Source organism: Montipora foliosa, chromosome 3 (assembly GCF_036669935.1).
Source record: "Montipora foliosa isolate CH-2021 chromosome 3, ASM3666993v2, whole genome shotgun sequence".
NCBI classification, from domain to species: domain Eukaryota; kingdom Metazoa; phylum Cnidaria; class Anthozoa; order Scleractinia; family Acroporidae; genus Montipora; species Montipora foliosa.
In genome coordinates, this window is record NC_090871.1 from 24,564,048 (window position 1) to 24,591,547 (window position 27,500).

The 27,500-nt window shown below is 40.6% G+C and overlaps 2 protein-coding genes and 1 pseudogene across 3 annotated transcripts in view; 2 read left to right on the top strand and 1 right to left on the bottom strand.

Annotated features, from left to right (window-relative positions):
- Nucleotides 1-27,500, top strand: part of LOC137997128 (tyrosine-protein kinase TXK-like) — a 144,089-nt gene that overhangs the window by 80,032 nt on the left and 36,557 nt on the right. Inside the window, exons 11-14 of one of the 2 annotated variants that reach the window (XM_068842914.1) lie at nucleotides 7,428-7,550; nucleotides 16,769-16,893; nucleotides 24,310-24,366; nucleotides 24,600-24,664. In XM_068842914.1, coding sequence (XP_068699015.1) covers nucleotides 7,428-7,550; nucleotides 16,769-16,893; nucleotides 24,310-24,366; nucleotides 24,600-24,664 — 370 coding nt within the window. The remainder of the gene's footprint in view (nucleotides 1-7,427; nucleotides 7,551-16,768; nucleotides 16,894-24,309; nucleotides 24,367-24,599; nucleotides 24,665-27,500) is intronic. The other variant, XM_068842915.1, reaches the window with a different exon arrangement.
- On the bottom strand, nucleotides 9,699-10,612 carry LOC137994162 (uncharacterized; annotated as a pseudogene).
- Nucleotides 19,234-20,463, top strand: LOC137994164 (uncharacterized). The gene has a single exon (XM_068839820.1). The coding sequence runs from the start codon at nucleotides 19,234-19,236 to the stop codon at nucleotides 20,461-20,463; it is 1,230 nt and encodes a 409-aa protein (XP_068695921.1).

Here is a 27,500-nt window from a genome sequence, read left to right on the forward strand (position 1 = left end):
AGAAACATCAACATCACTGTGCAGTCAAGGCGAATCTCCCTGGATTCCAGAGACTCCCTTGAGCACATCAGGAAACTCCAATGCACTTAATACCTATAACCCAGAGATTAATGAAATTGCCCTCCTTAGGCCAGGAGTTTCACGGGAGCCTCTTCCTTTTCAACTGAAGACCCTCTGGGATGAAGCAAAGGAGGCCGAAAAAAAGAAGATCATAGAAAAAGCGAGCGAATATTGCCTCCTTGCATGTAAAGTGGTGACAAGCTAATTCGAATCTCTAGAATTTTCAAAGGAAGTAAGAATCGATCGCCCAGCCCGTGACGATCTGGTGATGTTGATGACCGCGTATAAAAATGCTAGATCAAAGAACTTAAAACAACAAATTCTCAGCCTATATGCTTTTCGATACCCAGCAAAAACCCTACAGGAAATCCATTTACCTTATGGAAAACTTTCAAACTGGCAAATAATGCAGGCCTGCTCACACGCAAAGATCCATGGCCCTGGCACAGTACCAGTGTCAGAGGAAAAACACCTTGTACGTCTTGATATGGAAAAGGCGGACCATTTCGTGCAATGTCGCATATGGCAATAAAATCCTCAAACGTACGTGATAGTGGCGAGAAAATTCAAATGCCTAATGTCGTGCAAACCGTAGCAAGGTCTACCAAGATCAACCAGTATTTTGAATTTTGCAAAGAAGAGCAATTCGAGCCCTTGAGCCGATCAACCTCATTCAAAATCTTAGAAGTGCGGGAAGCCTCCCAGCGTAAGTCTCTTCAAGGGCTTGATAACATAGCTGCTGATGGTGCTGCCGGTTTTCAGACTGTGGCGAGAATCATTGAAGACTTAGAGAAAGGAGGAGGAAACAAGCAGTGGTGTAACAATGCCAAAAGAAGGTCGAGAGACTCAAAGCAGTGCCTGAAGACAGATTATCCTGTCCACTGCAAGCCAGATAAGTCAACTTGTGCCGACCACTGCAGAAAGTTTGCCCTAGGTGATGGTTGTGACCCAGAAATCCAGGCCGTGTGTAGTCATCAGCATATTGAAAGCTGTGACCTGTGCCAGACTTTGAAAGCAGTCTTGGACGAAGTGGAGGCAGAAATCCGAGGTTCGTCGTGGAATCCGTATAATCAAGAACATCCAGAAGATTTTGTGCAGGCACGATCAGATTTACAACAGTGGAAAGCACATATGCTTCGCTCAAACAATCAGCACGAAGCCAAACAGGACGTCTTGAAAATGGAGAATTCACGTTCGGCATTGATAGTTATGGACTAGGCCATGAAATTTTTACAGTTGAAGTATCGAGAAAGACAATGTGACTGGTATGGCAAAAGGAGACTGAGCTAGCATATTTCCACAGTTATTTCATTCAATGCCAGTTCTGGAAGTCTGAAGCTGAAATCGTATGCTCATCTCTCCGGCTCATGGCAGCAAGATTGGTTTGCCGTTTGTTCTCTCCTTGAGAATCTCCTTAAGGCAATCAAGACCGAAAACCCAGAAAGGGTGTTTTCGCAACAACTCCCTTATCACTGCAGTTACAGATATTGGAGTCAAATTGGTGTCCGTATCCTGAGGTACGACTATTCTGAGCCACAACACGGTAAAGATGTCTTTGACCGTAATCTGTGTCCCATGAAAAGCACATACTGCAACGAAGGACGTGACATTTTATCTGCACGTGATATGCGTGGCGCACTTTCGGAACGCTATGTAAAAACTACTTCGGCATGTGTCTGCCTCACTGACGTCAGCAAAAAGACGTTCGATGTTCAAAGTGTTGAGGGATTCAGCAGTTATCACAACTTTGCGTATGAAACAAGTGGGGTGCGCGTCTGGAAGTCATATGAAATTGGCCCGGGAAAATTAATTCCCTTTGATGGCCTATTTAAAAGAGATCAAAGCCCTACTGACTTGGTAGTTGTGAAGGACTTTTTCCCTTTCAAGGATACTCGTTTGTATAAGTCGGTACGTGCGAGCCGTGCCGAAAAGGAAGGGATTTTTCCGTGTCCTGAGTGTGGATGTCAGATGATCTTCAAACAATTTTGCGATCTCGAAGCTCACTTAGATGTTGAAGACCACACTCCAGGAAACCTGAAAATGGAGTCCACCTTTGACAAGCTTTAAGAGAATGTGCGCAGAAATTCTCAACTGTTGACCAGGTAAAGAAGTCTGCTAGTGCTGACAGCAGTACAGCAACAGGAAGTAAGAGTGCAGGATCCAGATGTGAACTTCCACTCGGGTGTGCACTTCAAAGTCCTCGGCGAGGGGCAACTAGATTTTCTGCCAAAGTGAAGGAATACCTAACGGCAAAGTTTGATATTGGAGCACAAAAATAGGAGATAAAGCTGATCCAAAGCAAGTAGCTTCAGATATGCGAAACGCAAAAGATACAACAATTGTCGACTTTTCAGAAGAGAGGAATGGCTAAGCAAAAACCAAGTTAAGGGATTCTTTTCCCGCCTTGTCGCAGCGCAAAGGAGGCGTGGTAACGAGGACATTGATCTTAATGATGCCTACGAAGAGGAGGAGGAAGAAGAAAGAGAGAAGCTCCTTGCTAATATTGCCTCAGAGCTCAGCCCGCAGCATCCCGTCTGTTACTATACTACAGACCTGTGCAAATGCGTTAAGGAAGATAAACTGCAAAAGTTTAATGTCACAATGCTCAAAAACCGTTTTTCTTCACTTTGATGTAGTGTTCAACTCGAAAGACAGGAAGAAAGATTGGTGCAGAAGTTGTCCTATTTTGTTCAAGAATATAACTGCTTCTTGAGCTATAACTAAACTAAACTGATCACATCAGTAGCAGACGATGTTTTTACTTTGATTTTACTTTTAGCAATCTACTAGAGTTCCAGTGATTAGGGCGTCACTGAACTAACATCGCTTCGCGTTTGCAGAACGTGAAATGTAGCCCGGCAATGTCATGTGGGTAATGGTTATTTTGAAAATTATACAACTCCAATCTGCAGTTGCGATGCCGAACTACAATCATGCTCAAGCAAAAAAGTTGTTTTTCATGTTGACTGAAGAGAAACTGTTTTTTTGTTTGTTTGTTTGTTTGTTTGTTTGTTTTGCCTAGGAGAAATGCTTTTCAACTGATTTAACTTTAATTTGTAAAACTCTTTTACAACTTGGACGCAAAGTTTCGAACTGATTGGTTATTCCTTTTAAAATGCGTTACGCGTGACAACAGTTAGAGTGAAAGAAACTTGTTCGCTATGTAGAAGTTAGTTTGTGCTTCTTCAAAGCTTTCATATTTGTAAACATACTTAATTAATGCAACTTCCGATTTGCAAAGAAAACAAACAATAGTGGTCAGTTTGGTTAAACCCGGTTCAGTTTTTTTTTTTTTTTTTTTTATTGAGAGAGACAAAGAAATACAGCTATTGGTGAAACACCGGCAAACTTCCGCGATAATGATTTAAAGTTACATTAATTTTCCAGTGAAATGGACCATAATGCACCCATTTTATTCCAAGATTGTTTTTATTTTTCAATTTCGGTTATCAGCTTAGCTAAAGATCTCTCCATAAGCTTTCCTGCTTCATTTATTACCAACTATGCATTTCGTGAGACTCATGAACGATCAAACGAACAAAATTAATGGTGTTGACATTGACCACAACTGTTTATACCATACACCGGTTAAAACTACCGGCCTTGGCGATGATTCCTTACAAATTATAAGAAACCTATAACACCAAGAAAAGGAAAAGAATTGGTGTTAATAGCTATCAATGTAACTATCACGGATCTCATTTCGTGGGAAATAGTGTATACGAGATCTTTAATCAACGCTTGCGTCAACCAAAAATGCATGATGCAAAAGCAAGGCAAGATTTCAAAGATTTCTCGATTTTTTGGTGTAAAATAAGTTCTCCAAACGTCGAAACTGAATAGATATAATCAGGTAACATTAAACCATTCGCTGACAAAAATTAAAACTCATTTCAGTTAAGTCACGAGATTCGTCATTTCTACACAAAATAGTAGATTAATGCACAGGCAGCCCAAGCTCACGATGCGAGTAATTATAACTCTTTTAATCTTTATACGAACGTTCAGCGAGTGAAACGTGACATGTTTACAGCCGACATCTACAATTACATAACGACCGAGTTTGATTCCGCGAAACGTGACTCTCGCCTTGCAGCATATGGAGGTGTTGTGTTTTATGAAAGTTTGTATGGGGAAAACGGTAATCGGCATTTTAGCCCAAATTTTGCTATTTTTGCAAAAAAATGACTCACGTCAATGTCTTGTTGTCTTTTCTATTATCATCTTGCTTCTCAGTTCGATCCGAAGCTTTTTAGGCGAGTTATCGCTTTTTGGTTTTCTCTTAGGAGAAAGATCTTACTCGCCTGGAATCTTGGAGCAATGATTGGCAGCTGAAATTTAACACTGATAAATGTGAAGCAATGCGCATTTTTAAAAAGAATGATTATTCAAGTCCTCAATATCATCTATGTGGTAACCGGTTGAAAGCTGTATTTAAAGTTAAGGATCTCGGAATCTATATTACTTTTAACTTGTCATGGAGTATGCAAGCCAACAAATGCGCAAATGTGTGCTTGGATTCATAAGACAAACGGTGGGTGCTAAAAACCCTGAGTACTTTTCGAAACTGTATAAGAGCCTAGTACGTCCGATTCTCGATTACTGCTCTCCAGTTTTGTGTCCGCATCTTAAAAAAGACTCAAACACCTTGGAGAGAGTACAACGCAGGGCATCCAAATGTGTCCTTGGAAATATTGGGCAAGACATGCCCTACGAAGAACTTCTAAAGCTCCTTAAGTGGCCAACACTCAAACAAAGAAGATTATTTTCGTCGCTTATCGAGTGTTATAAGACATTTTTACGTTTGCACATGATTTTCGCCCCTTAAGAGCTAATCACCGTTTTAAACTTAAGTTTGCATCCGCAACTTTAAATAGTTCTAAACATTCTTTTTTATATGCATAATCGATAAGTGGAATAGTCTGCCGAAGGACATTGCTGAAGCGGAAAATTTGAACACTTTAAATAACAGACTGAGATGTCAACTTGCACATTTTTCTAGTCAACATTAAGTTCTTTTATTGTGTGATGTATTATGTATTTTTCTAGTTAGTATTTTAAACAGTTGTAAATAATTACTAAATGTAATTAATTAATAATATTATCAGGAGATAAACTAGATAGGGATAACCTCCTTTATCTCCTTTTCACTTTCCTATGGATTTGTGAATAAACAGTCATTATTATTATTATTATTATTATTATTATTATTATTATTATTATTGTTGTTATTATCATTATTATTGGTAGTAGTACATTACATTACGCTGATAACAGTCATCATTCATGTAGAGGTCCCACTTTTGACATAAATTGTTTGTTTGGAGGCTATGTTTGCGAAAATGCTTAAGACGTTTTTAAGAGGGTTCGGGAAAAAAAATCATAACTTTGCTTGTGTTTAAGATGAGCTAGTAATTCTGAAAAAAATAGGTTGTTTTGTTAACTGTGCGAGTGTTTAGCATACATCGCGTAACCACCAAAATTTGGGGTTTCAATTTCCGGTTTTGTGTGGTTTTCGATTTGCCTATACAAAAACTTTGTCAAAAATAAAGAAAGCAAATCCGGCAAAATAAAGGCCATTTTCGTTCATTGCATATGTTGCTTGACTTGTGTAGAAAAAATGAGGGCAATCCATTTTCCACCAAAATTTAAGTAGTGGGTTCTTACGCGGACACGCTCTTCAGAATTCGTTCATGCTTAGCGTGCGTTTATCGAGTTATGGATGTGCGCGGGAGGTTTGGAGAGCACGAGAGAAGCGTAAGCGTCTCGAGCAACTCTAGCTTCTTGAGTGCTCTCTAAAATTTCCAAGTGCATCTATAACTCGATAAACACACACCTAAAAACGTGAACCAAATCTTTTATAACATAGCAACAATAACTTGGGCGATGAAACATGTTTTACTTGATATTGACTACAAAGTTCTCACAACCCAAGGTGACGGAAAGCAACCGATCCTATTGGCTAGGTTAAAAACGCGCCGCAAGTAAGTTTACTAAGTTGACGAAGTTGAGCGATTATTGACCGAGGACGATTCATCTCGTTTTTCTAAATATTGAAAACGAAGGATTCGCTTCTTCAGTTAGAGAAAACATTGGCAAGCAAAGTCAAAGCACTCGATGAAAATGTAGGCAAACAAAGTCAAAATGCCCAAGTAAGCAAAGGGTTTGGATTGTTGAGAATGATGCCGATGCCGAGTTCACATCGCCATGCACAGTGCAGTTGCTGAAGACGGGCTCTAGGAAACCAGCAGTTATTATTTTTTTTGTTTGTTTGTCTGTTTTTTTCTCACTGTACTAAGCTAAATTCAGAAAGGAAATCCGGTAATACCGCTTAGTTTATAGATAATGCGTAATTGATGTTTTTGAGCATGTTTCAGTGTAGCTGTATTTTTAAAATGAAATTCGGGTTTAATATTTCTCGCGCTTTTCTGATTGTTTCGATTTTTAAATTAATTTGTTCTGGGCCTTTTAGTTCTTGTTGAATACCTTTCAAATACAATTTTGTGAAAATCTTTGTGTAAAACGGGTCTGTTTTGCTCCGTTTTCGTTGCCCACAGCCCCGGTTGCCTTCCTGCTTGCTAAAAAGTAAATGCCGGGAGAAAAGTTGGCTTGTCCTCCCTGGGTTCTTCCATTTACTTCCACTGTCAACTACAAGGGAACTCGCAAAACTCGACGAAAACTTTGGATGTAAAATGAAACTGCACACGTCATGTTGCATACTCACGTCTGTGCGCATATACAAACAATAGCCTCGATTTCGGCGAAAATATGCTCGGATATTTGTCTGCGGACCGTTATCTGTTCCGAGAGGCGAACAGTTTTCCGAGGGCGGAGCTCGAGGAAAACATTGAGCTTCGAGGAACAGATAATTTCCAAGGACAAACATACGAGCTTTTCATGCAAAATGGAGGCTGTGTTTATTATCCTTGACATATTTTTTGCAACACGCCGGATCTCCTGGTCTGTGTATATCAATCACGTCAAAGTTTTCAGTTGGCTTCCAAGATCCGCACGTTTTTAAATTTATTTCGAATAGAATTTGCGTCAGTCAAAAGGATATGTTTTGGGGGAAAAAAACACAACATTTGAAAGGGAAAAAAAGTTTATAATTTCAACATTGTTTCAAGTTAAATAACCTGACTCACCCACTTTACATTGCGCGCCCACATTACTTCAGTCGCCATTTTCAGGGCCCCTGAATATATAATTCTGGAAGAAAAGGTATGTTTATAGCTCTTTTTCAAAATCACGTGGTGTTTTGCTTTACCGCGTACCAATTATAGCGCGGGTCCATATTGGAAGGACAATCAAAATGGCAGAATCTTCAGACGCGAGCGGAAGAACTTCGAGTTCTGTTTGTCTAACAGGAGACGACATTCATGGGGCAAAACTTCCGAAGGAATCTCCAGAAGAATGCAACTGTTGTTAAGACGCTGGCTACAGTGCAGAGGAGGTCGAACAACAAGGAAAAAGGCAGTGCTTATTCAAAGGTATGAAGATGAAGTTCGATGAGTTTCTGTCAAACAATATTCTAATGTTAACATAACCTTTATAAACACCCTTTTTTAGGGTCAAGGATTATTTGAAATTATAATGTAAAGTAGTTGACCCAGATGGATGAATAAACGTGACAAAACAGAAAGCCCGCCTTGGACTATGTGAGAATATCAGCCCCAATTCCTCCAATGACTTTCCTACAGAAGGATAAAACGATGACCTGGAAGAGGTTCCAATGTGGACTATAATATGGTATGGACGTTTATGGTCCAAAAGGTGTTAGGAAGAGGAACGTCTACCTTCAAACCCTCAATAAAAGGATATAATTTCTTTAAATCTGGTCATGTTTTTAAGCTGGAAAAACACAACCTTGGCAAAGATGGATTGTATCATCTCAGAAGAACGATTTTACTATCTATATGAAGAGGTCAACTTCATACACTGCCTTTATTACATAGAGGAATAGCAAGATTCTTTGTGCGAAGTGTGGCTGTCCTGCGGATATTGAAGGTCATTGTAATCATGTTTCTTCTATGCTATTCTTCTTAGAAGAATTCTGTAAACATAATGCAAAAAATACAGCTTGCACATCCCAGCCATGTAGTTAGAACAAACCTATCAGGAAAAGAAAGGTAGAAAACCACCCTATTCACCAAGTGAAGTTTGTAAAATATGGACATGGTAAAAACAAATCAGAAGTAGGTGGGTTACGTCAAAGTAAAGATGTGAGAGCCCTACGTCAAAGAAACTCAGTTTCTTTGACGTAGGGCTCTTACATCTTTGCTTAGAACAGAACTCTACAAATTGAGATGTAAACTTGCGAACCTGGCAAGTGAAGGACAAGATATTGGATTGTTACACATTCTACCAAGAAAAAACACACAGGAACAGCTTGAAGGCGTGAGGCATGACCATGGCTGATGTAAATGTTCTAGTGAAACTGAAGGCATAATTTCGGCACCAAAGGTCCACCCCATTAGTTTGCAGGAACTGAAAGAGCGTTGCTCTAGAATTAAGAGAAAAATTGGCTTTGAACGATGATTAAATTAAGTTGATTGAAAGAGAAACTAGAGACCAATCATTAAACGAACAAAGTAACTTAAAATGGAATGAAGCAAGAAAGTCTAGGATTACAGCATCAAAATTTAAACGAGTTGCAACATCTCCAGTTATAGCCCTACAAGTGATATTACATTATAATTAACCATTCCAGACTTCTTTTATGAAGGAAGGTCTTGACTAAGAGCCAGAGATTATCAGTGAATACATCGCTGAAATGCAGGAAGATGGTCATCAAGTAACTGTGAAAAAAGTGGATTCATCATAAGAGCAACCCATGAGTTTCTGGGAGCAAGGCCAGATGGTTTAGTCCATGACCCTCTGGAATCTACTCCAGATGGGCTAATTGAAGTTAAGCTCATCGCACTACATGAAGGAGAAACGCTCAAAGCTTCTCTTATAAGAAAGGGAATTTGCAAATTGGTGGAAGGTGATGTTTCCCTTAAATCACCAGTACCATTTCCAAGTACATCAGCAGATGTTTTGCTGCTCGAAGACATGGACTGACTTCGTAGTGAAAGATGGCACTAAAATATACAAAGAAAGCTTGCGTTTTAGCAAATTATTCTGAAGTGACTAGCTGCCAAAACTAGAAAGTTGTTTTGACAACATTGCACTACCTCAGCTAGCAAATGTATGCTGTCTCCGTTTTATCTTAGAGAAGCATATAGTAAAATCTTGGAACAAAGTACTTTAAAAACATATTTACTGGATAAGTCTATTTATTGTAATAGCAATTCAATGGACTACATGCTGTCCATTGTAAAAAAAAAGAGGCTATTGTAAGTCAATAATATTTCAGTAAAGCAGTCATAACAATGTCATGTAATCTTGGCTAAAGGGCATTATAACCGATATGATTGCTTCAATCAATGAAATTAGCTAACTTTGTTATCATTTCAACTAGAAGCTTCTTATTAACGGTTGTACTTGGAGTAAAGTAGCTCTAAAAAATTGAAACAGAACACCCCTGCACGTCTTAATTTACTTAACATGGAAAGGAAAGTCTTGCAAGTTACTGCAAAGCATAATGGCATAATTTTATTAAATGTTCAAATGTGCACAATTTTACTGATGCAATTCTAACAACTATGGTTGCTGCAGTTCAGAGGGTCATTGTCACTTTCCTCGTGGCGGAAGGAAGCGCAAATTACAACAAAAATGTCACTTGCACTTTCAGTCATGCTAATAGGGAATGCCCTATTAAAGATACGGTAGTTCTTTATCCTCTTCATACATCGTTCTGCCTGAATACGGAGGTTTTCAATGGATCTAGTTCTATCAAGTTCCTCCTCAGAGAAGTGTGGTTTGTTTTTCAATAACGGAGGTATTACAAGATGTGCTTGTTTGACAGCCAGTTCATCTGAATTAAAAATTCCTTCTCTGCCGGCCATGACTCCATCCCCTTCTGACGTTTATCAAGGAAACCAGATTGAATTATAATTTCTTTGTCAGAAATTGATCCAGTGTACAAATCACTGACAAATGAACACACCCCTGGTGGTGTAATTCCTACAAGACCTTTCATAGTTGTGTTTGACTTATAATATGAATAACAAGCAGACTGCTTATCCAGTGCAGATGGTGATTCCATCTTCATTTCAGTACAGTCAATAATGACCACTACATCAGGGTATTTTGCCTTGAAAATAGCTGGCATGAAATCTACTATCTGTTCCTTACGAGGCTCTAGTTCTAAACGTAACAGGCGTATCCAACTTTTACGAATGCGTGAGACAGTGCTCTCAAATATAACAAATACATCAGCGAGGTCTCTTTCTAAGAGTCCCGGTCGTAATCGAACAAGCACAAGAAAAATATCATGTAACAAAGATAATGACATGGCAGCACCAGGAGAATGAAGAGGTGAGGTGTTAAATAGTTTTCCGTCATATTTTTCATAGCTCATATTCTGTGCTTTATTGGCAACAAACTCAAAGCAGACCATTAATGTGGTCATAGTTGGCAAATCCAGTGTAAAAAGAAATGCTGTCATTGTCGTTCTGAAACCTTTTGATAGAGAACTCTCGCATCTGAATCTCAATTATGAGGGCACCAACTGTTTCTTGGAGTATTTTGATTTGCTCCTCCTTCTCCTCTTTACATTTGTCGCCATGTTTGTCTGATTGAGTTTCTTTGGACGCGGTACTGTTACAGCCGATTTCAGTGCAGTGTATAGACCCGGGTTTTTGAAACATGATTCGCCCGTCGTGATTCGACCATAATCACGTGACTCTAACAAGAAGTGTGGAAACGGCAGTAAAACTCTTCGATAACAAGCGGGAGGCAGAGCCTGCATTATGTAAAATAAAGGATGGCAAAGCAAAAAGTGGCCATACGGATTGTTTTCTACCAGAAGAACAACCTTGAGCGTTTGGAAAGGAGGCAATTTGAGGCCCGGCGGCACAATCAGTAGTATTTCTTGCGGTTGCCGATGTAATCATAGCCGACAAAATATATTTTGTGATCAAAAGCTCGCTGTATTAGCAGCTTTTCTGGAATTTTGGAACACCGTTTACACCAGAAGAAAAGCGAAAAGTACGGAAATGACAAAGTTAGCCGGCTGCGATTAGCACAAAAAGGGTTACTGCATTTAAAGTAGCAACATTTGACCAGAGAAATACGTTCTGAAAGGATTTGTTCGACGGCAAATTATATTTTCCTTCAATATGTATGTATCCTTTTTGAGTTTTGAGCCTCATGACTATTAGTTATTGCCAGAGTTGACTCAATTTGTATCACTTCGGCGGCGCGACAGTAACATGTCAGTTTCATTTTGTCATTCGCATTTTCAAGTTGTGCTTCAACTTTAGCTACATCTCGGCAAAATACGACAACAAATGACACCAAAGTACGACAACAAATGACACTACGATGTCCGCAAAGCGTATGCACAATTAGGTATTTTACCCCGTACCCGAATTGTTCAATTAATTTTCTCTTCAAGTTTCAACACGAGTCGAAAATGTGTAACGCCTTCCTATCAAGAAATGTAATATTTCACTCATCAGCGATTGATGATGGCTTGAAAATAAATTATTGCAAGGGACAATTTCTGCCCTCTCACGCGTGTTGGTATTCATTTTTACCTCCTGTGATGAATTCAGTGAAAATACCATGTAATTGAGGTTTGCCTGCTGAATAAGAGACGTGATGCGCCAGTCTAGTTAAACCGCGTCGATCTGCGCTGCTTTTGCCGATAAAAGCTGAAAATCGTGACTTACATGTATCTGTAAATAAATGCTACCGAGGTTTTTACCTTAAATTTCGTCGAAAATAGTCTTATGTTTATTTAATATCTCATCATTTACGAAATTTGCTGATCTGTGGTAGCCTCGCAGTCGAATCACGACGGGCGAATCATGCACGGGCGAATCATGTTTCAAAAACGCGGGTCTATACACTGCACTGAAATCGGCTGTAAATTCCTTGGATAAAACGTTGCTAGATTCCAGTGAATGTGTCCCAGACTCGCTAGTCTCTGTGATGTCTTCAACTACACCAACTTCAACAACTTCAAACTCGGACTCAGCTGACTCAGCACTAACAGCGAAATGAGTCTGACAAAATATCGTTAAAATCGAGGCCCCTCCTTGAAGGTAGTTTCCTTTAATTACAGGGCTTACTCCATGGAAAGATAGACGGTAAATAACGGGGATATTTCTTCTTACCCCCTTCAAAATGTGCGGAGCAAATTTGAGTGTGAGATGATTCCAGTTTCAATGTTCTGTTCCTGGTTAACCTTGTATATTCCTTCCGAAGACGTTTGCCCTTGGGAATGCGATAAAATGATAGACACGTATATTTCCTGGAGTAATTCGTACACAATGGAACGCATCAGTTGTAATGAGAAGGCATGACGAAGGCATAAGTGTTTGCTATGCATTCACTGCGAAGGAACCATTTTGAATCCTTTCCTTCCAATGCGTGCGCATGCTACTTTTCATCCGCGGCAGAAGAAAATGTCACGTGATTTTGAAAAAAAGGGCTATCCAATGTCTTCATCTCTTGGTCTGCCGGGGATTCCATGAAATCGCAATTCACTGTGCAATGTTGAGTCCCCATTGCACCTGAGAACACTGCAATGAAAGCAGGATTTTGCTTTCGAAGGGCCCGAAGTTTCGTCGGCGGGGATATCCGAAGACACGCAAAAAAACGAAGTCAAACATAGATAGCATGCTACTGACAGGTTAAAATAGTAGATTTATTCTCGAAAAAATGGCTTAGCTCTCAGTTAGATTGATAACGAGGATCTAGGCTTCCTCCGCTTTCAACCGTTTTTGTTTTAGTCAAATACGAGACTTGAAATGATATTATAAGGAGTCTTCTGAATACATACCTTGCGACGTCGCCATGTTGTTGAGTAACAGCACCGGTATCAGAGTGCCAACTTTAAAACCAAAACAGCTTTGAATTCACTTTACTAAAAAAAATAGTCTAGACTGAATTTTAAAAGTGGATCATACAGTAATCGTAGAAGAGGAAGTAAATTATACCCAATGATCTCGAAGAACGTTTCTTCAGAATCACGCTGGCTTGACCCTATCGAGTTTTTGTTTACTGGATAGCTTGCTCTCCAGTTTGGCGTTGCTAAGTGGTATCCAGGAACGTGACCTCTGGCTGCAAAGGGCCTATTTCAGTTCCTATTTTTTTGTGGGATTTCGCCACACTTTGTCAGCAACGACGATATGCCTGGCCTTATTTGTATATGAGAGCCAAGTGTTTGTCACGTGGTATCTATGAGGAAGAGAGAGTACCCTGGGAATGAGAATTAGTGTTTGTGTGTGGCGCATTATTTACAAAGTACCGCGCAAGAAGCGAATTAAACTGTCTCGCCTTGTTGTTTCCATTCCCAACTGCTTGGGTATCAAATCAATATAAATTGCTTGCTTATAAAGGTCGAGTTAAAAGTTCAAACAACCAGGTAACACGCGAGTAAACTGTATTTTTCTCTTGAATTTACAACAAATGCATCTGCACGCTTCATAGAAATGCGCTCGAAATAGCAAGAGAGTCTGCAGTTTTTCTGATCGAAATACGTTTAATTTCACAGAATATTGTCCCACGAGGATCTTTAAAACATTTGTTACTTCCCAGAATTTGGGAAGCGATACTTGCCCATTTATGGAAGTGGACGCACCAAATTCCCGGATAACAACAACAACAAAGGCGCGCAATGTTAATTGGGTGGGTCAGATTCTTTAAAATTAGACAAAACGTTTACGAAATGCTTACCGTCAAAAGCATTTACAGCGTAAAATTTTTAATGTTTTCTGGCACCGCTTTATCGACCAACATGTTTCTTTCTTCGTCTTTCAAAAAGGCAAACTGTTCTCCCATCTTGGCACTAGAATTTTTGATGCCTTGATTTGGATTTTGAAATCGGGGATTATCGTCGGGTATTCCCCAGTTTTAGTTGGGGCATATTCGGTCACGTGACGCGTTAGGTCCAATGGCGTGCTAACAAAAATATTTGATGAATCACAACTAACAATTATTCCAAGAGTGCATTTTGGATATGAGATGATAGATAGTCAACGAGGCACGTAGAGCCGAGTTGGCTATAATCATTTTATATCCAACAACAGCGAGAGAAATAATTGTTTTATTAAAAAACGTCCATAAATTATGCGTAAATCTTCTTTGCTTTATTCTGTAAAAACAACAGAACTGATGCTTGCAGTTACTGATATTTGTAGAGCATGGTATAATAGCTCTTATTATTCAACACATTGTGACAATGTCAAAATATGGTCATAGCGCGCTTAATATTCGTCGTGCGTACTCAACAAATATCCTGCGATATACGCAATTTTGTGTCGCGGAGGAAAATGGTCATTTTTCCAGGTTTTTTTTTTTCCAATAAATGTAGAAAATTGTTCTTTGTCATAAATGTGTTGAATATTAAAACAATTATCCTTCTCAATCTTGCGGAATATCGCCTACGGCCTCGTCAGGCGATATTTCGCGCGATTTCGCAGGATAATTGTTAAATATACCATGGTGGCTAAGCCAATCAAAACTCTAGAATTGTATTATACAATGATCTAGTTTTTAATAAAGAACAAGACGCTCCAGAAAAGCGTACACTGGGTTGCCTGTGGTACGTGTCACACAAAAACAGAAGGCACTGAATTGGGTAGTATTGAACTGCAGGGTTCCACTTAATTTTTTCAAGTGGGGGGTCATTAAAACCATGAGGGTCACCCACATGTCGCGCCAGCAGAGGCCCTTTGGCCCACACGTTCACACCTTTAATTATTTTGTAATATCCTGTCCCATTTTGAGTCTTTTAGCTTTTTTTGAGCTTTGGTAATAAATTCACTTTAAATATAACAAAACTCACTCGTTTCTTCTCAGATAAAGGATTCCGAAAAAAAATAACATACAAAAACAGACTTTCGAACTATCGCAAATCAACCGCAAATCAACTAATAAATATGAAGTTTGTTACTATGTGAATGTTTTTGGGTTACAGTAAAGGGATATATTGTCACGCAAATGGTGTAATTTCATGACACTCAAAATTCGCAAAAAGCGCGAGTTTCATGTAAACAATCTTCGCACTAACAAGTCGTAGCAATAAATTGGATTAACTGGGAAGTTAAAGAAATATTGTTGGCTTCCCAAATAAATATCATCTTACATTACAAGGACAAAATCATTTGTCAGAGAAATAAAATTCTGTCTCCTTGCGTATCACATTTCAACGCACGTATGCAAATTTCTTAACACAGGAAGTTTTATGTTAAATGTTCTCGAATCATCAAGTATCACTACAGAAGACAAGAACATCATTCTAAAAGCTTATTCTAAGCAAAAAGTAGGTTCTGGAGGTAATTTTGAGAGTGGAAATCAAGTTTACGGCAGACAAGAATAACATGGTATATTTACATTTAATTAAGTTAACACAACAGAAAGACGCTTATCTTATTTGATACGAAAATGCTTTACTATTGCCATGAAAAAAAACTATCCAGTTGAGCTCGCATAGTACACAACATGATGAATTCATAAAGGCCACCTTTTACAGTGAAATATTATTTGAAACAAACAACATATTTGCTATTGAGGCAAAAACCCTTCCTATTTCATTACGTGTGTAGAAACAAGAAATTCAATCGTGTCAAATTACACTCCGTGTCAAAAACGCAACTAAATGAATTTTCCACCGGTGTTCAGCATCAAACCCTTTACTGAAAAACCCTTTACTTGAATTATCAAGCAAAGAATGGGCAACAAGCTTTCTTCCAAATAATTTTTGACTAACAAGAATTAGTGAAATTTCCAATTGTTACCGGAAGACTGTGCAGAATTGGTTACAAACAAATACCAATAAGCCAGACAACAGACATCACAGATCCAAGTTGTTCAATTCCTTCTCTGTCTTTGTTAAGCCCATAAGTTGCTAGTGAATTTTCCATTTGATTTCAGTCATGGGCGTAGCCAGGATTTTTCAAAGGGGGGGTCACACTCTGTCAAACAGAGTGTACTCGCGTTTTCGCAACCTGAATATTGTAGGTTGTTTGAGTAAAAACGGCTTACAAAGGGGGGGGGGGGGTCACGGGCACCCAAGGACACCCCCCCTGGCTACGCCCTTGATTTCAGTGTTGTACAAAACACCACACTTGTACAATATCAGAACTACAGCTCACTTTGATTACGCCTCGACGAGGGACAGATAGATGTCGAAGTCCATTGCTCGTCGCTTTTAAGATGCTAGATATTTTTTTCACCGCCTGTCTTGTTTGTCCCATTTACGTTCCATTCTTTAGCTCCATAAGAGTACATTTTGTTTAAATATCCTCCAAAACGCCATTTGCGTTTCAATCTTCGACGCCATTGCAGGTTAATGAAATATTCTACTGTGTCAAACCAGAGAAATCTATGCCTTTCTACTACCCCCTGAAATCCTACCAAAATACACGCGGAAGACTCTACGCACAAAGACACTTTTCCCGACACAGAAAAGAAGAAAAAAAAAAGAAATTAAAATTCACCCATTTTTCGACTGGGATTGCCATACTGGTAACCCAGTAAAAAAAACTTGCACAATAGGCGCTTACTAGGATTTGGATTGGACTAGCACGCACGTTATGTTATAAAACATGTATAATATTCATTATGTATTGATGAAGTCATTTGTTTTAAGATGTGGTGATCGAGTTTGTCATTACCTTATCATGAAAGATGAGAACCAACAGTTTTATATCTCTGAAAGACACAGATGTCCTACAATCTCTGAGCTCATCAATTATCATCAGCTCAACAGTGGAGGTAAGCGTTTGTCATAAAGGTGCATGAAGTTTATTCTCCGCGATATATATATATATATATAGTACTGTGAAGATCGCAATAAAGCTTAGTTATGTTCTCATTGCAAGCGAATGTCAGTGTTGACCATTTGCTTTACTTGCACCCTACCATTCTTCTTCTGTAGTAACTTCTCAGATACCAATGAGTTTAGAGAAACGTTGATCTAATCCAAAGTTTGATAACCACAGTCATCGAAACATTTTGTGTTTCCTTTTGTATGCTTATCGCTATATACGGCTTACGTTCCGAGCGAGTTTTTTGAAATGTCTTTCAAGATTTTATATTCACTTAGAATATTCTCGGAACTCTGAAAAGGAATAAACCCTTTCATGCTTCGAAACGCTGCTGGCTTTGCTAAATTCTCGTTCTTCACAATGTCAATGCTTTGCATGTCCTTGAACTGTTTTGTATGCATGCGAACCAAATTTTCTTCGAGAAAGTGAGCCTTTCGAGAACCACAGCTCGTTGTCCTTTTTTCTCGCTTCGGCATCTAATGCCATCAACACAATGTTGAATCAAGTTAAAATCGGTTTAAACTTTAATTCAGTCTGCTTTCTAGTTCTTAGTTAAAATCGTAAATGGTTTTAAGTCAGGAGTCACCCTACAAATGACTCATCAACGACATCAACAGACAAACAACACCGGTGATTTACTCTCACAGTACCGCCCAACGTATTCTACGACACACGTACAGACCTTTGACCTACAGACGGATCGAAACGCACCAATCACTGTTTAGTCTTCCCTGCCAAATACATCTAGGCTCAACTGACAGTTGATCAATAACATCTCGAATAAGTAGTGCGCCTCCTGCTTCCTGAACTTTCATTTCCGGTTGCGTTGCTATGATACCAATGACGTCAGCGAGTTGCTAGGGACCTCGTCCGCACGTGTAAAAGAGATGAATTGAGTTTTGTAAAAAATGTGCGTGAGAAAGCGATGTTGTTGAACGTTCTGAATGTGAATCGGAGAATAAAGTTGTACGAAACGAACCAGCAGAGTTTTATCGTCGCCCAGCATCGACATTTGGTCCACCGAGCCGAAGAGATTGTGAAATCACGTGGAAAATCGCTGAGTCAAGCTGTAAGACAGCCGTGAAACTGCGTGTAACTGTGTATAAAATTTATCATCGAACCGCCTGGTTCAATATTGTGGACAAGTCATTCAAGTCGTGCCAAGATGAGTGCCTTAAACAGAGAAGAAGGCAAAACACCTCGACTGTTCACGCCAAGTGAGTCTACTACTTCAAGTAAACGTTCCGTTTTGAGAAACAAATTGCGAGCTGAGAAGTTAGCACTGGAACTAAAAATAGCCAAGCAAACGTTCGCAAATGAGATCGAGTGTCTACGAGACGAACAACAGAAGCGTGCAAAGCTCTTGGAACTTCAAAAGAAAGCTGAAGAATCAAGATTGGAATATGAGTTCGAAGATGCTATCGCCCAGGAAGAAGGTATGTCAAATAAAGGTGATATTGATGAAGAGTTAAATGAATTACCTTCAGACAGTGTAAACGATCGGGTCTCGCGCTTAGACCTGGAAATTACTGAAAACAATGTTGTTGAAAAACCTCACATGGAGGAAGTTAAATCCACCAAAGCAGGGGTCGTAACAGAAGTTTCTAGTGAGCCCCGTAAAAAAGAGACATGTGAATCTTTTATTGCTAAAGGTGAAGCTGTGTTAAAAACCTCTGCCACAGGAGACCCTAGCGTGCAAACGTCACAGATAGATCAGTTGTTTGAGAAAATGCTGCCAGGCTTTGTGAAAATCGTTAAACCAAACGTGCAGAAGTTCAGTGGAAATCCACTAGAGTACTCAAAATTCAAAGCAGCATTTAATGTTGAAGTGGATAAAAAGGAAGTGTATGATGCAACAGAGAAACTTAAATTTCTGTTAGATTCTGTGGATGGAAGTGCAAAATCATGTCTAGCGAAATTCATGCCAGGTTCAGATAAATACGAGGACGCATGGAGTGCGCTCCAGGAGCGTTTTGGTTGTGTAGACACAGTGGTATCAGCTGCGAAGAAACGTATAGATCAGTTTCCGACCATAGTAAAAGAAAATAGTGTGCAGATCCGGCAGTATTAAGAAATGGTTTTTGAATTGATAGGCATTTTCAAAGAGCATAACTTTCTTCACGAGCTTAGCTCGCAAGTCCCTGAAGCAACTGTTTCTAAACCTCCTACACGCCTTTGCGGCAGATTGGCCGATTTTGTTGATGGAAAACCGAAATTGTTAACCTGGGATTCATTTGCAAATTGGCTAGAGAAAGAGGCAAAAATTAGTGAGTCCAAGCAGCGGTGGATGCTAGAGAAGAGGGAGTGGAAGCGTTTAGATACATCTAAAGTCGATAGGCGTACGCCAGCTGACAAATCCCAACCTGGGCTGTTTGCAGGAGCCACGGGAGAATCTTTACGCGCCAGCTGTGGAACAAGGAAGTGCCCAATTCACCAGTCCACTAATCACACTTTGCAAGAGTGCAAACGTTTTCAGGGAATGTTGACTAGCGAGAAGGAGAAAGTTGTTGAGGAACACAAACTACGTTTATGTTGTCTATTACCCGGTCATCGTCTGACTAAATGTCGTAGTAAGAATAGATGCAAAGTTGAAAGCTGTGACATGCGTCATCATACCTTTGTACATGAAGTCGACTTGAGATTTATTGAACGGGCAAAAGCGAAACGTGAATCAGAACAAGTGCCAGAAATTGAGAGAAACCCAGCTCCTGTCTCCCTGGAAGGTAAAGACTCATCACCACGTGAGGCTCTGGAGCCTCTTGAGGAATATCAACAATCAGCGTACACAGGTTGTGAGACTAGTGGTCGTGCTTTGGTTGAAGTACTTCCCATAGTTGTCTTTGGAGAAACAGGAAAACAGCAGGTGATGGCATTACGTAACTCAGGCTGTAACACAACGCTTATGGATGAAAGCTTAGCGCTCTCACTTGGGCTTCAAGACAAAGAGGTAGATCTCGAAATTCAAGGAGTAAATGCGCAGAAGGTGTTTGCTTCCCAGCACATCAAGAAATGCCATGTCGCACGAGTCGGAAAAGAGGAAGTCAAGTACTCCTTGCGAGATGTGAAGACAATTCCTAGCCTGAATGGTCCGGATCAGAAGTTGAAGTGGTCAACAATCAAGCGGGAGTATCAACATCTGAAGAACTTGGACTTGCGTGACATTGACACGGGTCCAGTGCAACTCATAATTGGAACTAACAACTCTGACTTGATTCTACCAAAACAAATTCGGAAACCCTCAGGTCAACCGGAACTTGACAGGGTACCTTATGCTGTGGAGACCCCACTAGGATGGGCGGTGACTAATTGGTTACCTGGTGAGCGAAGAGTAGCATCTCCATACAATGGTTTCAAAGTGTATGAAAGACGTTCAGTTGAAAATGAGGAGCTGAAGCAGCTGGTCATGGCTCAGTCAGAGATTGAAACCTTGGGCGTGGTCAAGCTAGCTGATCCAACCCGTTTGATTGAGGACAAGCGAGCATTGTCACTGATGGAAAAGACAACCTTAAGAGTGTGAGTGAAGATGCGTATTTGTCAGGTCTACAGTGGAGAGAAGAGGAACCATCTCTGCCCAACAATTACGGAATGGCAAAGAGGAGGCTACAATCCCTAGAGAAGAAGTTTGAGAGCTGTCCCGAGATCAGAGAGAGATATGCAAAGTCAATCCAGGATGACATTGAGAAGGGCCATGTGAAGAAACTGAGTGAAGGGGAAGTACGGTGCGATAGTAAAGTGACTTGGTACTTACCACACAGATTTGTCATTAATCCCAAAAAACCTATCGCCTCAGAAGAGTCTACGATGCATCAGCAAAATTCATGGGACAAAGTTTGAACGATAAGATCTAGACAGGACCAGATCTTCTGTCCTCTCTATATGGAGTTTTCCTCAGGTTATGCGAAGGAAGAATTGCAATGGCCGCTGATGTCTCCCTGATCGTGATAAGCCAGCATTGAGATTCTTATGGAGAAACTCTCTGATAGAAGAACAAAGCGTGTACCAGTTCGAGAGTGTTTGGAGAAGTGTCTGCGCCATTCAGAGCGAACTACACTATGAGGCGAAATGCTGATGAGAATGGGGAAGATTTACCTTTGGGTGTGAAAGCCGTCTACCAGCACTTTTACATGGATGATGGTCTACCGTCAACAGATTCTTGCGAGGAAGCTATTGAAATGAGGAAGCAGATGACAGATTTGCTGCGTCGTGGCGGTTTCCGCCTACACAAGTGGCTGACAAATGACCCAGACGTCTTGGCAACCATCCCGGAGCAGGATAGATATCCTCGATTCCTCGAACTGAGTGAAGATAAGTTACCAAAAGACAGAACTTTGGGCGTCTTTTGGGATGTCCAAGAAGATATGCTCCAGTTTACCGGATTGAAAGATGATCCAGGTAAGGCGAAGAGGAAGATCTTGAGTCAAGCATTCTCTGTTTGGGATCCGCAAGGACTTCTCCTCCCATTCTCAATCAGAAGTAAAATCATCCTGCAGAAACTAAATCATATGAAGTACGGATGGGATGACGAGTTGAAGGAAGCTGATCTTCAAGAGTGGCGTGAATGGCGCAAGGAAGCAGAAAAGCTTGATGAAGTGAGAATTCCGAGAGCTCTTACCCAAGAACAGAAACCTGTAGGAGAGACTGCACTTCATGTGTTTTGCGACGCTAGCCAGAATGCTTATGGCGCGTGTGCCTACCTAAGACGAGCGTGTAGTCTTATAGCGGGAAAAGGCCGTGTTGCTCCATTAAAGTCACAGTCTATCTGCCGTGTGGAGCTCATGGGAGCTTAGTTGCTGTGCGGTTAACTCAAACACTGGTAGAAGAAATGGTTACAAAGATAGAGAAGATAACTTTCTGGAGTGACTCCACTAAAGTCCTACATTGGATCCGCCAGACGAGCTCCACTTACAAAGCATTCGTCGGTAACCGGGTGTTTGAGATTCACACAATCATCAGCAGTCTGGAGGCCACACTAGGGGCGGACGCTGTGAGTTGGAGATATGTGCCGACAGAGGCTAACCCCACAGATGACATCACCCGGGGACTAAGTCCTACGGAACTTGGCGCGGGCTTTCACTATATTAGTGGACCCAAGTTCCTGTATGAATCAGCAGAGCTCTGGCCAGAAAATAAAGTCAAAGCGCCCTGCGAAAACGATGACATCAAAGAAAAGAAGAAGGAAAGATGGGCTGGAGCATCTCAGGAAAACAAGGTCCCGTTAGGGTGGAGGAAGTATTCGTCACTGACCAAACTAAGAAGAGTTACAGCTTATGTGATGCGATTTGCAAACAATGTAAGAGCTAAGAAGGAAGTACGTCCACTGGGAGCACTTACGTCGAACGAATGGAGAGCTGCTCAGAATTATCTTGTGAAGAGGGCGCAAGTTGAATCATTCGGCGAGGAGATACAGTGTCTGAAGATAGGTGAGGAGATCCACAAGAAGAGTACAATTAAATCTCTTGACCCAAGGTTGGAAGATGGGTTCTTAGTTGTCGGTGGAAGGCTGCAGAGAGCACAATGCCTACCATACAGAACACGACATCCCAAAATAATTGACTCGCGCCATGAACTTGCACAGCTGATCGTCGAAGAAATGTATCGTATCTACTACCACCCGCCAACTGAGCACTTGCGTAATCAAATTCGGCAGGAATATTGGATCATCCATGTCGCCAGGTAGAGCGAAACACGAAATTCAAGTGCAACTACTGTTATCGCCAGACAGTAAAGCCTCAAGAGCAGCGAATGGGAAGTCTTCCAGAGTGCCGACTTGAGCCAGGAATGGTGTTCAGGAACACTGGAGTTGACCTTTTTGGACCTATGTTAGTTAGGGAAAGACGCAGTGAAGTTAAAGTGTACGGGTGCTTGTTCACTTGCATGAGTACTAGAGCGTGCCACCTTGAACTTGTGGATGATCTTTCAACAGATCATTTCATCATGGCATTGAAAAGGTTCATTGCGCGACTTGGACGACCTCAGAGTATCCACAGCGATAATGGAACGAACTTTGTTGGTGCAAACCATGAGTTGCGGAAATGCATGAAACAATTCGATGAAGAGAGGATACAAAACTTCTGTGCGCCTAAGGAGATCGAGTGGAAATTTCAGCCGCCAAGTGCCCCGCACTTTGGAGGTGCATGAGAGAGACTAGTACAGTGCACCAAGAAGACGCTGAAGGCAATTCTGGCGGACAGGGCTGTTTTGCAAAGAAGTGCTGAGAACCGCACTCATCGAAGCAGAAGGAAATCAATACTAAACAGTCGACCGATTACTCGTGTGTCCAATGATGCAGGGGACATTGAAGCGTTAACCCCAAACCATTTCTTGCTGTTGCGGGCAAATCCGAGTTATGAAGATGCTGAAGTTAGTGACAGAAAGATTAACTCGACAAAGATGTGGCGACAGTCCGAAGCGCTGGTTAATTTCTTCTGGAGACGTTTTACCAAAGAGTACCTTTCTAGCCTGACAGAAACGAAGAAGTGGAAAGAGAAGAAACAGAACCTCAAAGAGGGAGATGTTGTCCTAGTTGCTGAGCCAAATCAGCCGCGAGGTGTATGGCCATTGGGAAGAATCGTGTCTACTCATCCTGGGCAGGATGGGTTAGTTCGAGCTGTTACAGTACGAACTCAGTTCGAAGAGTATAAAAGGCCAATCACAAAACTTTGCTTAGTACAGGAGGCGGAAGAGTAGAACTTAAAATCGTCTCGACAAACATTGTGTCTCGACTAGGGGCGGGGATGTGCCTCCTGCTTCCTGAACTTTCATTTCCGGTCGCGTTGCTATGATACCAATGACGTCAGCGCGTTGCTAGGGACCTCGTCCGCACGTGTAAAAGAGATAAGTTGAGTTTTGTAAAAAATGTGCGTGAGAAAGCGATGTTGTTGAACGTTCTGAATGTAAATCGGAGAATAAGGTTGTACAAAACGAACCAGCAGAGTTTTACCGTCGCCCAGCATCGACAAGTTGACCAATGGCATCTACGACCGGAGTTCTTATAGTATCTACAGACGTTACACAAATCACTTGACACTGAAGATGATTTTCGCTCAGGTTGTCGAAACGTCAGTCAATGACATCTCAAACAGTCCTTCTTAGGACTACACTCACCCGGACGATCGTACTTTTACTTAATTATATTTCTTGGCTCTTAGTTCTTTTGTTGGCGCAATGTTGGAACCGTTTGAGTGGCCCCCGTACAACTTTGATTTTGTCCAACATTTGCTGAGAGTGTTTTAGAATCTTTTACCTTCTTAATTTACCTTAAATCTGTGGTGCGACATGACCTCAGGTTAAGCATCATTCTTCCTAGGGTTTTTCTGTGGGATGACTGTCAGTTTAAACGAATAAATCTTAAATTGATTTCCAGGCTTGAATGTAAGACTTCGGCAGCCACTTGGGACACCTGCGGTCATGTTTGATTATGGTATGTGTGACAGAGATTGTATTAGTGTATTTCTATCAAGAGCTAAAGTTAAGTAATCTCTTGAAGTGTGCTTTTTTGTGAAAAGTTCACATAAGCAAGAGTACTGAAGATTTCTTTTATGCGGTTACTACATTTGTGAGTGCAAGCAGATTAAAAAACGGAAATCATAGTGCAGTGAAATTGCTTTTTAATGTTGCTTCGTTATTACAGGAGTTGATTAATTGGTTTTGTAGATACATGGATTATACCCAGATCAGAGATAGTTCTTGGAAAGGAGCTTGGTGTAGGGCATTTTTCGGTTAGTTCACATTATTTAATATTTTTTATTGCACTACCGTGGATTTAAAGGCAGTTCTCTGAGAAAGTCAAGCAAAGTTGGAAATAAAAATGTAGGTTGCCTGGAGGGATGAACAAAAGCAGCCATATAGGGGCCATCTGACGTATCGTTGCCATGGTAACCGACATTAGTCATGACACGCTTTGAGCAGGGATTTTTCTCAAATAGTTAATTAGTAAATAAACCCCTTCGGGCGGCTGTTATGTCGGCTGATAAGGTCGGCGGCTGAGAGATGAATATTTGGCTTGGAGAGCAAATATGAAATCTTAGCCAAGGACATTATCAGCCGTCCTACCAGCAAGCCAGAAAGGGTTTTATTCATTTTATAACCTCCCATTAATTTTCATATCCCGCAAACTAAAAACCGCTTGTAAAAAGCCAGTGTAGATCTGATGGCGATGCTTCGTACTTTTTAATTTTCGACACATTCTTCAAAATTTGACTAGAAAGAGAGCGTGTCAGCCTCAGGAAAAAAACAAATCATTTCTGTTGTCACGGCGAGTCAAAAACTCGAAAACAAGGCGCCTTTTGCCTACTGAAAAATAAATTTCAACCATGAAACTTAATGTTTCAGTAGGATTAAATCCCTTAAGTCTGCTCATAACTTTCTTCACCATCAAAACCATATTTTTGTTTACTTTCTTGTACTTTCAGGAACAGCGTTTGCGAGCAACTTTTTAATGTCACTATCATTAGACTCCAGAAAGCGAGTTTGTTTTTCTTCCATGTAGAATGAAAACTCGTCTGCTGTCTTTTTTTCTACCGGCTTTGTTTCTCTTCAACGGAAATGCTCGCTACAGTATATCCACGCAAACGGGGGTTATTGCGCGATAACTGACCTGTGAGTTCGCGCTACGTGAAGTAAATTAGCCAATAAAATCGTCCAAAAATTAATGGGTGGGTTATAACTTATATTTAACAATTATCCTGCGAAATCGCGCGGAATATCGCCTGATACTTGGCTAAAATGATACGTACATACATACATGCTTTATTTAAACACGATAAACCCTTCAGTAAGAATACAATAGCTCTAATACAATAAAATTCAGTTCCTACTATGGTAATAAAAATACTGTTTTTGCAAGGTTGCCGTGTAGGAGCCTAACCCTCGCTTCACTTCTTTTTTAAAAGGTCTAACTGATTCGATCGTACGTAGCATGGCGGCTAGCATGGCGGCTAGCATGGCGGCTAGCATCGCTTCATTTCTTTTTTAAAAGGTCTAACTGATTCGATCGTACGTAGCATGGCGGCTAGCATGGCAGCTAGCATGGCGGCTAGCATGGCGGTTAGACGTGTCCCTTTCGCCTTCGTAGTTTTAATGATCTTTTTACTTTTATTTGACTTTCAACCAGAAGAAATAATATCTAGAAATATACTATACTGTGCTTCCCGTGCACTGCTAGTCTTTAACAGTCCAGGAACTTCTGTGGGGGAAATAACTAGCCTGAAACGACTGGATTCCACGTGGAGATCGAGCCGCCATCTTGGATTTCGACTTCATGGAAAAGGTTACTTTCGCTCTAGAATGAATTATCATCACAGCTCAACTGCTAGCTTTCAATTGATCCCACTAGTTGAAAGCGGAGATGTAAGTCTTAATCCTGGTCCCACTGCTATTCCAGTTGTAATTGGTAATCGACGTTCAACAAACTGTTATCCTGCTAATGCCACTCGTAGCTGTGTTTCACCGCGATATATTTCCTGCTGTGTTCAGCTCTGCCTGCTTAATGTAAGATCTGTTAAGAACAAGGAGATGATAGTGAAAGACTATGTTGTGGACAATGATATTGATATTATGGCTTTGACAGAAACATGGCTTCGACCTGGTAATACCAATGATGTTGAAGTGGAACTTTGTGTCCTACCGGCTATAGGTTCCTACACGTTCCAAGATCTCATTCCAGGGGAGGAGGAATTGGTGCGTTATTTAAAGACAATCTTAATATCAACTCCTCAATATGTGACACCTTTCAGTCATTTGAATTCATGGATGTCCGTCTCAGAAGCCTTCAGTGTATCAGGATCCTGGTTATTTATCGTCCACCCGACAACAACTCCTGTTTGCTTTTCTTTGAAGAGTTCTCTAGATTACTAGAGCAAATTGCTGCTGAGCCTTCGGGATGTCTATTAATAACGGGTGACTTCAATTTCCATATGGATGATCCTGACAATGCCAATGTCAAGCGGTTTGCAGACCTTCTTGAGTCATGCGATCTGAAACAACATGTGAATTGTGGAACTCATGCCAGTGGCCATACCCTTGATTTAGTCATTACAAGATCAGATGACTCACTTATCAAGGATACCAAAGTCAAGGATCTTGTTATTTCGGGTCATCTTGCAATTCATTGTGTGTTATCTATTCAGAAACCACAATTTAGAAAAAAAATGATTAACTTCCGGAAATTATACTCCTTACATATGGATTCCTTTTGTAAGGACATTATGGATTCTCCTTTGTTACAAGATCAAGCTACTGACTTAGATACGATGGTAGATCAGTATGATAGAGTTCTGCGACAGTTATTGGACCAATATGCTCCAAAAAAGAAACGTCAGGTAACTGTAAGGCCATCTGCACCGTGGTATACATCGGATGTCGTTGCTGAGAAAAGGAAAAGGAGAAGACTGGAACGGAGGTGGCGTGCTTTGCGGCTACAGTGTGACCGGGATCAATATGTTCATCAATGCTGTGTGGTTAACAACCTAATTGCTACATTGAAATCAGCGCACTACTCTTCAATCATCAATGAACATTCCTCAGATCAAAGGATATTATTCGCGACTGTTAATA